The following is a 12,799-nucleotide window of genomic DNA, read 5'->3' as shown; positions in this document are numbered from 1 at the left end:
CAATTGATGGCTTGCCATCAACGGACATTTCAGACATTTTCTGTACAATTATAAGGGTTGCGGAATTTTCTTTGTTTTCTATACAAGTACTGCATTGCTGATTTAGAAGCATGGCATGAGAAAGGATGTTGGGAAGCCTGAATTAAATCTGTCAATGCAGAACTACACAGTCATAAATGTAGTCTGTGGTAACCGTATATACAGAACTGGATAGAGCATAGAGAATATGTTTAAAAAAAGCACTGGACTCTTGCTTAAGTTGGATGGTAGCTGCTGGAATTGAGTACTGAAAAGGGTACAGAGGTCATGCTGAGAGGTATGAACTTGGTTATGAGGGCAAAGCAACACATACTGGGACACATAGAGTGAGGCTAAGCCATACACCAATGTGTGACTCAGAGACACACGCACACACATGCCTGTGCTACACTCAACACCTCCTTTCACCACATACTTTCCCAACATCTGCTGAGGGAGCAGTAAAGGAGCAGCTCTTAGCCACTCGGAGAATAAACCTCTCATCTTTCTTTAAAAAAGAGTTTTTAGGAAGTGAGCTAGGAGAGATGCAATATGCCTAGGTAGTATTGTGCTAAGAATGTGCAAGACATAATCATCATCATCATAGGCCTAGATAAATAAACAATAAACAAAATCCACCATCTTAACAAAAAAACCAACACTTAGGTTGACGATTTTGAACATTCTGAAATGGTCAATAAAGTTGTAGACAGTGTCTTGGGTGCAGGACAGAGCTCAGGTTGACTTTTTGGCCTCTCGTGCTTTCTCTAGCAGTGTGAATTTAATCCCCTCACTCTCTTTTTATCCTCTTTAATTTGTGCCTCGGTAAATAAGCAGATCCGATGCCTGATGAGATTGCAGGTACTTCAAAGTCTTACCACAAACCCGATGGCGGGCGTTTCATTTATCAGAAAGGTCTCGTTGCCAGCTCTGCTGCCTGCCTGGGTTTCTAATAAGAGCACATTCATTTAAAGAGCCAGGCCCTGCTTTATATGGTGAAACGTGCACTTTTTGTCAAGCAGGGGTAAAACAACACCAGCTGAGACATCGATTCAGGCTTTTTTGGGGTGTAGTAAAGTGGCAACTCTCTCAGTCGCATCAGTTTAGGAGCCAAAGAAAATCCAGACATTTTCACGTTTTCACATTAAAAGTAATGGTGTATATGTGTTACTCAAGGCCATCTGGACCGGTCTAAAGATGTGAAGCTGTTTTAACGAGAACTACTTTGAGTCACATTAGCAGTTCGATGCAATTAGGTCTATTTAAAATAAGGTGAAGGTGCGTAGCGGGGAAGGTAAAGAGCACTTATGCATCAAGCGCATGTCTTTTTTAATACACGTTTTGACAAGCCCTGGAGTGTTAAATGTAGCCGAGGGTCAGCTAAAGCACCGTTATGCAGAGCAGTGAGTCATAACTCCTGTGGCAGGAAGCACAGAACGGTCTGAACAATTGTGACAGCATGACATCAGAGTGCGAAACGAACTGTTAAAAACGCCAGAGGTTAGAGCTCTGTTTGGCAGAAGTACACGCATGCACACACACACATACACACACACTTGTCAGCATACAAAAGTAAGTATATGCCTATTAGCTAATATTCACAGAGCATAGTGTATCATTTAACTTTGTGGCATAATTAAAATATACAGTAGTTTTAATCTATGTACCACAACAAAGCATCCATATCAAAAGATAAATACAATATCCTTATCTCATTTGAAATGCAGTAACATTTTTATCTGTGATAATCACACCTAGGCTACAAACACAATGTATTTGAACATTCCTGTAGATTTGGTTAAAGGTGGATTCTCTCACCTAATACAACTTTCTCAACTACACCAAAACCATCTCAATGCATTAAATAGCAGAGAAAAGGGGGGAAAAAAGCAATCACCCTTAGGGAAGCAAGGGGGTGTCAGTTAATGTTTGCATTCCATTTTAGTAAATGTCACTGAACCTACTCTCTTACACCATATGAATTCTCTGTACATTTATAAATCAGCATCCATGCAGGTAATTAGCATGCCATTCCTTTTTTATGTGGTACTTCATTTGAATATAGCAGTTCTTAAAGCCACAGTACTGACTGCAAAAAAAAAACGTTTGAAATTTGCTACCAAGAACAGCCAAGATTAAAAATCTATTAATAGCAAATAAAATACAATCTCGTTCTTAATGAAATGACGGTCTGTGTGTGTGCTCAGCAGGGTTTTTCATCTGCATCAGTAATGATAGCCTGCTATATTTAAAACAGTGTTAAAAAAAACTTTGTTTTTTAATTCAAGACTGCACAAATGTGTATAATTAGACAACATACATAATTTTTCCATATCAACAGCAGGGACTACACTTTCCAGCCCACACACTCACTGCCATGTTCCAGGTCTGCCAATTATTCACCTGGACTCAATTACCACACTGCTATAAACAAGCCCACCAAACACTCACCCTGTGCAAAGTATCACTCTGTGTAGTTTATTGCCTGAAGTATAGACGCTTGTTTCTTGTGCATGTTTATCTGGTTTAGTTTTGCATTCTGGTGTTTGCCATGTTGAGACTAAATGCCTGACCTTTCACCTGTTCTTTGATGTTGCCATTGTTTCACATTTAATTCTGTTTGGTTGCTGCTTGACACAATGATTGCAGTCAGACTACAATGTTAGATGGAAAACATCCAGGATATTGGGGTGAAATATTGTACTGCTAGATGCTTAGCACACTGAAAATATTGGCAAATAATATTAGGAAAATATAACTGCTAAGCAAAAGTGGGCAAATTATAAAGTTTAGTTATTTGTTGTTGTAATAACTGATCAGTAGAGACAACAACTGTATATGTGTTAGCAGCTATATGTCCTTTAAATATTGAACTGACTCGCTTACTATAACTTTTGACCTATAAATCTGAGAACCTTTGTTTACCATACAGCATACTTAAATATGCTATATAACACCTATCTAGGTAACCAAATGGGTACCAACATTGCTAACAAGAAAATCTTAGAGGCAAAGGGGAAAAAAATAAAAGAGAGAATCTTATCATGAATCCCCTAGTGTATATTGGTAGATGAGATGGCTCCAAGCCAACAGCATGGATGATAAACAGCACAAACATGACCCCTCCTTCTTGTTTTCATTGGCTCACAACACTGAGGCTCACAAATCAATAGGTCAAAGTTCATCTACATATAGACATTGCAAAGTGAAAGTAACCAGATGAAACACACACACATATATATATATATATATATATAGATAGATAGATAGATAGATAGAGAGAGAGAGAGAGAGAGAGAGAGAGAGAGAGAGAGAGAGAGAGAAATAACCATATAAAGTTGTAAGTGTTGTGGCTAAAATGTAGATGTTCTTCTGTATCTTGGAAATTATAACATTAACATTAACTTGCTTGAACTTGCTAACAGGCTAAAAATCTGTTGCTGGGATCCTCCCCTTATTTTGATACAGAACCCACAGCTCGAAACACATCCCCTCAGTGTACCATGCTTACCGTGCTAAATCTATAGGCCCAGAATGCTTCATTATAATGTGAGGCCCCTGGGGTGCTGTTATTTCCATATGCTTCTTTGGTGTTTTGAAATTTCCTGATTTACAAATGAAGAGTCGGTGTTACATTTAGGCAGTAAAAGCGTAAGTGTGTTTCAGTGTAGCTGAAGTGTGCCTTGTTTGTAATAATCTCTTTCTCTCCCTTTATCTTGCTCCCTTTTTGTTTCTCTCTGTTTTTTATCTCTTTGGCATTCTGCTCTCTGCTGTGAGCTCCCCTTTTGCACTTTAATATCCTTCAGAGAGGCACCATTTCTGTCAATATTTTATTGACTAAGGTGCGTGTGGGTGTGTGACTGTGCGTGTGAGTAAATGTGTGTGTGTGTGTGTGTGTGTGTGTGTGTGTGTGTGTGTGTGTGCTTGTGTGTGTGTGTGAGAACATGTTTGTGGGTGCCTTTGGGGTTTTTTAAGGTGTGGCCCTGCATCAGAGAAGTAGTGGGAAGATTTTTAACTGCAACTTTGTTCATGCAGTCAGCATAACCATGCATGGCTGAAAGACAGCATTCTCTTACTAGCCTGGGCAAAGAACATGTGGTACCAACACGGCGCTTATCCTGAATAGCAGTTGCCACTTCACTACATTTCAAAAGACCCACATTAGCGAGGTTGCTGAACCTGGGCTGTTTTTTCCCCTGCTTGACAAAATAAAGTGCGCATTTTCACATGTTGTCTTTAACTACAGCGGTGGGTCCGATTCAAACATGTGATGTAAAGATATATGATGTTTTACATTTTTTTCCTCTTTTGACTGAGAGCCAAATAAATTCCTAGGTGTGATTTGTGTGTTCTACAGTAGCAACAGTAAAATTACTGTTTTGAAGCTCTGAATAATTCCGAGACCACAAATGCACTGTTGTTTTCTTTGGGCCTGCATGATCATGCAGATTACTAGTCAACTGCTGCAGCTGTGAAAGGATGAAAAGTGTGTGTGTGTGTGTGTGTGCGTGTGTTCAGACTTACATATAGTTGTTAGGGAGGGCTGTAACAAAAGTATTAACCTCCTTGACCATTGTTCTGGCATAGTAATAACCACCACAAAAAGCAAACCACATACATAATTATTAGCATTCATATGGAATGATAAAGTAACATTCAGATTGTTCTTTGGTGCCCTCTCACATTTTTCTCACAAACTATTCACCCACTCTTTTCTGTCTCTATGATGCAGGTCGTTCAGGCTTATTCTCAAAGGAACTGTAACAAAGAGTTTCAAGAACTCAGGCAGAGGTATATAGAGACCATGTAACCTTGTATTATATTCTACAAAAGTGAACTAATTACATAAATTTGGATAGTAATTAATAAAAAAAATAAGGGTCTGAGCTGTGGGGTCAGGTGTTGATTACTTATGCAATCACACATTTTATGCTTTCTGTTTAAATAGAATCCCAATTGTGGCAAAGTTCAAGAGGGGGCGAATAATTATGCAGGACATTTGAATTCGAAAACCGTGCGAATGACCCTGTACGCTCTTCACCTAAGCAAAATTACGCATCCTTAAAGATCATAAACATAATTATTTCCTCATATCGATCAGCGGGTAACATCTGGGTTCTGCTTTGACGCTCGCGTGTTGTGGCTAGATATAAGATGCTCGGCTGAGGTTAAGCATCAATAAGAAACCAAATAGAACTATAACTCTAATTCTCCATACAGTTATTGTCCCCACCTGAGTTGTGTAGAAGAAGACCTGGCTTATTGCATTGTGGTGCTCATGGGCTTTCTGGAAATATGAATAGCTTTAATTAAACGCCACTTGCATTGCCATCTGGCCTTTTGGAACCAGCTCCTCAAATGAAGCATGGAGAAAGCACCGTTTTCCTACAGCTTTCCTTTTTCAATTCCTTAATCTGTTCACTGGGTGAAAAAAAAAAAAAAAGCAGAACCCATACTAAAAATGCTCTTTCATTTATGCATTTTTATTTTATTTTAAATGTCATAACAAGGATGCATATTAATAATTAAGCATGCCTATATGGAAATGTAGTATGTGTATATATATATATATATATATATATATATATATATATATATATATATATATATATATATATATATATATATATATATCATGTTTATGTATGTAATGAATTGTAACATTCTCTTAATAATATCAGGGGAATATTTTGAGAGAATCAGGGCAAAAAGCTATGGTTAAAATATTAATAACTATACTAAATGGATGATAATGGCGCTTAGAAAGACATTTTAAAAAGCTTAGAACGGGCTTTTAAAATTTATTGGCACATTATTTTTGCGTGCCGTTTTTCAGACCACACAACATCTGACATGTTCCATTTAAACAATAAGCTCCAATAAAGAAAACTGAGCCACGGCCAGAAATGACAACGTTTCTGTGTTCACAGAGGAGACTGTGCTGTGTTACTGTACCCTTGAGAAGGTTATGCTTCTCAGTGCCATATGCTTGGACCGGGCAACTCCAATCCCCTATTGAAATATTCTGCAGAGGTTTTTTTTTTTTGGGTCACAATAAAAAACCTGTTGGGGCCAAGGACTGTAAAGTTAAAAGTTTATCCTTGAAAAAGAAAACATGAAAAATATGGAGGTAAAGGATGTGCATGAGCTCACCTCAGAGACTGAGAGAGAGAGAGAGAGAGAGAGAGAGAGAGAGAGAGAGAGAGAGAGAGAGAGAACGGGAGAGAATGAAATAATATAAACTAATTTACACTAATATGTACCATGTATCAAGATGGTCTGCACTAAAAAAATGTGTTACCTCCGTGTGTGTGTGTGTGTGTGTGTGTGTGTGTGTGTGTGTGTGTGTGTGTGTGTGTGTTGTAGATCCATCCTTCTCACGGCAGGGTCTCCTCGTTAGAGTTCCTGCCCTGACCTTAATCCTGCACTACTTGCCCACTAACTGCCCCCTCCCTTTTTCCCTCTCTCTTTCTCTTTTCTCACTCCCTCACTCCTCCAATTTCTCTCTCTCACACACACCTAAATCCTGACACACTCAGACTCAACTCACACAACTCACCAGGATCTTAATTACACACATCTTCCACACATATAATGAACACAATTACAGAGGATTACAAATTCCAGCTTTCAAGTGATGGCATTTCAACCATATCTAGACTGGTGTGTGTGTGTCTTACTGTTACAGGAGCTGAATTTAACAGACCTTTAAAAAACACTCCTTAATATTAATATTCAAAGCTGCTTTAATGCAAGTTTTGCATTGAATGCACAGATCCTAAAATAAATTTCTGTGGCACTTAAAAAATGACCGAAATGCTCTGAGGGCAAATCATGACTCAGCATCAACTGTCCACTAGTCCTCATATATATTGAATTAACATAAAAATGCCCTAATTTATGCAGATTATGCAAATATCGAGCCAATAAAGCTGAAGCAGTCAATGGGTGATCCAAGGAGTATCCCAGGAGAGAAAGAGCTGTCCAAGTTTGGAGAATAGAATTTTTTTTTTTTACTGAAACTGAGTTATATTATTAATATTATTATTATTATTAATGCTGCTTTCTATACATAATTAGGAAACACAATCAATCATTTTCCACCTGTAGTGGAGAATTTTGGTGGACATTGGTCACAAACTACAATTTTCATCAGCCACTGCACCCCATGAGACCACATGCTGGCACACCTGAGTCACTAGACAGTAATTAGATTAGCATGTAGCACTTATCACTTGTAAAAGAAGCCCACATCTCACCTAACTCTTTGTGTTCTTAGTGTATGTCCAGGTTTTCATTCACTTTCTTCGTTCATGACCTTAGTCTATTGTTTAATGTGTCTTATTGTTTGTATTGTGTGTTTGCATTTTAAATTTCCAATTGTAATGTTTTCATTTATATAAGAACTTGATTAGGTTGTCTTAAACAGCAGTTAGATTTAATTAATAATTTATTTCAAAATATGCGTGAGTGTATGTGCGTGTATATATATATATATATGTATTATTTCCTGAAGAAATAATATGCATATTTAATATAAACACAAACACACTTGAAACAAAATTAATTAAATACCTTGAAAATTAATAAAATTGCATTTGGCATGTTTTAGATTGATAGTTGAATAGCCTGAATAACTCTGTCCTTCATGTTGCCTCATACACAAATACGCATTTTACTAGACCTGAGCTAATAAAGACGCAGTTCTGTGAGTTCTGATTTACTGTAATACATCTTCTCTTGACACCAAATCCTGCTACTTAAATGTTATTATTGTTTATTTTGGCTATTGCTACTGTTTATATTACACTTGATATAGTTGCTGTACTGGTTTTGTATAATGAACTGCAGAGTGCTTATCTCACTGTTAAAATGAAAGGCTTAAATATTCACATGTGCAAGACAGATTTTTGTATATGCTTATTTAGCTATTGTATTTGACTCAGCTTTAAATAAATATGGCCGAGTATTTAAAGTAATATTACAAAGATTTGTGTGGTAAAAGGAAAAAAAAACTGCATTGAACCCTATTCACATTTGAATCAAACCACAGAAAATAAAATGTATAGCACCAGAGAGAGCTGTGGAAAAAAGAAACCTCTCACTATAGAGTAAACTCTCAGTATAGAATAACACTGTACTTGAGAATAATATTTTAGAAACCATCTAAGGAGAGAATAAAAGCTACAAGAAGCACACTTCCTTTTTACAACGATATCCAGCTAGATTTTCAAACACACACACACACACACACACACACACACACACACACACACACACAGTGTGAGGCGATTAAATAATCTAATGAAATGTTTGTTTGAATGTGATTTTGTCTAGTAAATATTAATGAGTATGGATGAGTATAGAATTGATGACAAATATGTGTATATGTATAAAGTGAAACTACAATTATAACTATGACTACTAAATATATTGTTGCTCCTTTTTTAAAGCATTTGAAGGTATTAGGTTGTTTTTAATGGTTCACAATAGCCTAGCTAAATCTGTGTACTATATAATACTATGCATTATGAAAAATAGGGTGTATTAACCATTTTATTATCCTTGCAATTTCTGTATTGGTCGAGGAAGCCTGTTTTTTTTTATTTATTTTTTTTTTTACTGAAATAGTTTTTAATTGTAATTTCATAAATCCATATTGTGCTTGGTCAATTGGAAATAAACTGAGTAAAAAACACCCCAAAAAACCCCACTACTGTCTCATACTTTACAAGGGTTCCATTGGACATTTCACAATAAGTGTCCTTGTCAACCTACACCTTATTAAGACTCCTGGTTGAAATTATTTCAAACCATGTGTGTGGAGAAAGAGGTTGATAGTGCAGTGTGTTCCCTCTATTGGAAGAAAAAAATCAGTATATAACACATTGAATCCATAAGCGATTGGACTTGTTTTGCCAGCTACACTATGTACTGAATTAAACATGCTCCTTTTCCTACCTAGTTTTGTCCTACCTAGTTTTGGCATTCGTACCATCCTTACACACACACATTCCCACACACATACTTCTCAACCTAGGTTTTTTTCTGAACTACACACAAACACACACTTTTACTAAAACCTGCCCATAGCAGTGTCACTTTGAAAAGTGAGTCATTTGTTTGCCTGTTTTCTGACATTGAAAGACCTGAAATATCATATACGGTAAAAGAAACAGAAAACTGGGAAACAACACATATTGACAAAAGGTTTTGTGGTATGTGGTTCTTCATAAAACTATTAGGATCTGTCATTATATAGGATGACTTGAGATGAAATAGCATTATATTTTCCCTTCACTTGAACTAGGAGGGGTCGGAGTGAATTGGAACTCCCCTTGGAACACCCTTGTAGATGAATGAGAACAAATCTCCTCAAACACACTTTAAAATCTACTGGAACATCTTCCCAGAAGAGTGGTGGTTATTATAACAGCAAATGGGGAATACATTTGGACTTAAAGTATCACAGAGAAGGCCAATGCTGTGTTTATGCTATGACTAATAAGTAACTAGTAAAAACTATACATACTGAGTTTGGATTTTAATATTTACCTCATGTTACAGAGAAAGTGTACTCAGCAGTTACATTATCTGGATAACCTTCAACATGCTTTTTGCTAATTTAAATGCATTTGCATAAGTTAAATATTTGAGATTTACTTGAAATATGAAACATATTCAGTACATAAACATATTTTTGTATAGGCTTTTATTCATACATTTTTTCACATTCTCCTAATTAGCTACAACTCTGTCATTGATCCTCTGATGCTCAATTACTCTAAGCTCACCCGGAATTGTAAGAGGACTGTAATTGCTGCTAATTTGGCCTGGCATTGTTTGAGAGCAAGTCTAAAAATTGCCCAGAGGACAAATCTGTATATCTTACACACAGAGTTGGTTAAGACAATTTTCCCCTGCCAATCCCATTTAATATATATATTTAGGCTAGTGTTCTCCAAATGGCAAGGTCACAAATCACATTCTTCCTTTTTCACCAACAGCACGCCTTGATTCCTTTTTACCACGTGAGACATTGACATGGATTTCTTTGGCCACGAAACACTGTTTTTGACATTTAAACAAAAAAGGCTTTGAGAGATTAATGAAGGTATTAACAATTAAGTTATTTATGACAATAAAGCCTTACATGGGACAAGTAACATTAATCTTTCTTTCCATTTTTTATGAAGAAATAGAGAAAGTCATGCTTTTTTGAAGTATCTAAGACCTGTGCATTCTAAAGTAAAAGGTAGACTAACCTCAAACAAAAAAGGATGTGTTCCTAATAAAGTATCTGCTATCACAAGATGACTGTAGATAACAGGCCCTTTTGCTGCATACCAGATTGAGAACAGTAGTCCTATTGATGGCCTCAGTAAACTGTGGTGTAAAAATGGAACTAGCCAGCAAAGATCAGTTTCTTACACTACAGACCTAAATAATATAATTTCAATTGAAGGCCTTGAACTAAGCACAGTGCTGTTCTCAGGAAAAGAAACTGCTTGTAGAGACAATATACCTACTGTATGTTAATATCAAATAGGAACATTTGAAGCAATAAACTGTAACAGCTATATAAAACATGATTACTAGTTAGAGATGATTTAGCAAAATCAGAGTTTGATATATATATATATATATATATATATATATATATATATATATATATATATATATATATATATATATATATTGTATTAATTAATTTGTTTGTGTACTCATTGTTTATTAAACAACTGTCCCTTTAGATTTCGTTGTCATAAAATACATTTTTCATTGCCACTGTCTAATCTGGCTTGCTCATTACTGAGCTAGAGCTACATCTGGATCTCTGTAACTGATTTGAACGAATTGAATGTGTTTGTCGGGTTTGTTTGTTTATTTTGCCTAGTCTAAAGTTTTAATCGAAACCTAAAACATGCTGAACCAGATTTCTGCTGAACTCTAACACGGCTACCTTGATAATGCACAGACACTAACATGACAGCTGACAAGGCAAGCACACATTTTAGCTTGCAAACAAAATACGGTGATAAGCGAAAAAAATCAATAATTCAAATAATAAATAAATAAATAAATAAAATGGCACAAGTATGGACATATGAAGCCCGGCTGTATCGACTGTCTGTACACTTACTGTATAGCTGAGGTGCTGTACTTCCGTTAACTTATGATTGTTTTATTATCCCAGAGATCTGGCCTCCCTCATTTATTTAGCTTTTTGCTGGTGTTGTGTTGTGAGTGTTTGGCCACATTTGTTGGGATTTCAATTGTCATCTAAAATCTGATTGAGCTCTTTTTTTTAGGCTTATCTTTTTTGTGTTTGCCCCTACCATTTTCCATATGCTCTGCCTCACCGACACTGCCATCCGGCGTGGTCCTCTCATAGGCATCCTCAGGGAGGGGAAGGGCTCCCAGCCGGGGGCCTGTGGAGCTCTTGCTGCTCGGCGTCTCCGACTCGTCAAGGCCACTGTCGTAGCAGCTCTGCAGAGAGCCCTGGTGGGGGTCCTGGGGCTGGCTCACCACCGAGAACGTCACTCGGCGGAATGGCTACAAGAGAACAGAGTGCTGCGGGTCACTGGACTGAGGAGCTCCAAGGAAGGTTTATTTCATTTAAGGGAGAAGGGGCATATTCTGGGGTGTCTTGCAGGATCATTAGGGTTTTACGGTTGTTTCCTAGACCATTGGTCTCAACTTCAAGTCTTGAGGGGGCAGCTGATATGCAAGGTTTTTTTTGTTTGTTTTGCTTTGTTGTTTTTTTTTTTCCCTACATTAATGGAAGGGCTTTGTTTGAACATTTCTAACCTCTGTAATTAAACCCCAAATTTGTGCTTAACAGAAGGTCATAGTGAAAACCTGTGCACACACTGGCCCTTCAGGTCCTGAATTTGAAACCTCTGGCCTATATAATTACACAAGTAAATGCAGTATCTGGGCTGTTTCCTGACACAGCACTGCACTCTGGGAGTTCTGCAGAAAGAAGATTAATGTTGACCAGTTTACTAAAGTAGCAAAACGGATGGGGGAACAAAAAAAACTACAATATTAATGACTTATGCAGTAATTTTCACATGTAAGGGTCTTGGGAATATGAGTTGAAAGCACTCAGGATTAAGTAGACATGTCACACTTGGTGTAGTGGTGTTAAATATAGCTGGGGAGGTCTGAAGGACGCTCAGGTCTCCTTGCGTGGTTTACTTTATAACAAAAACAGGACATGGGGAGTGGATGGGATCCCAGGGGGAAGATAGGATGGAACACATTGCTACAGGCAAACAAACAAGCGGCATGTTCATGGGCACATACACACATGTATAGACACACAAATTCATGCAAACGTATACAGCACTATACCAAAAATATGGTCTTGCTGGATTAAATGCATGCAGGTCCATCGATAAAAGCACACACATACACACTCCACACACATAAGGACAACATATAAACTGATAAAGTAGCAGCTTATAAATTTTGTTTTGACTGAGTGTGTTTTTTTTCTTCATCTTTTTTTTTTTTTTTTTGCTGTCACTAGCCTCCACTATCATATTGTGCTCCATCCATTCAAAACTCAGCAGGTTGCCTCGACTGAAGAAATACAGTAAAGAAAAGAGATGATGAGATGGAGTAGCGTGAGGCATACACAATCCTTTCAGCTACTCTTCACAACCACAGAGTAAAGTAATTGCAACAAAAACAACAGCCCTCAATATCTGCTTGCCACAAAACCGACCACTAAAATAAGACACACACACAGTGACACACACATTTAAGATGT

The 12,799-nt window shown here is 37.1% G+C and overlaps 1 protein-coding gene across 1 annotated transcript in view; it reads right to left on the bottom strand.

Annotated features, from left to right (window-relative positions):
- pcdh7b (protocadherin 7b) overlaps positions 1 to 12,799 on the bottom strand; it is a 128,690-nt gene that overhangs the window by 52,131 nt on the left and 63,760 nt on the right. Inside the window, 2 exon segments of the mRNA XM_046851187.1 lie at positions 11,358 to 11,447; positions 11,449 to 11,574. Coding sequence (XP_046707143.1) covers positions 11,358 to 11,447; positions 11,449 to 11,574 — 216 coding nt within the window.

The sequence above is a fragment of the Silurus meridionalis genome, chromosome 6 (assembly GCF_014805685.1).
Source record: "Silurus meridionalis isolate SWU-2019-XX chromosome 6, ASM1480568v1, whole genome shotgun sequence".
NCBI lineage: Eukaryota > Metazoa > Chordata > Actinopteri > Siluriformes > Siluridae > Silurus > Silurus meridionalis.
This window is presented reverse-complemented; position numbering and strand designations above follow the sequence as displayed.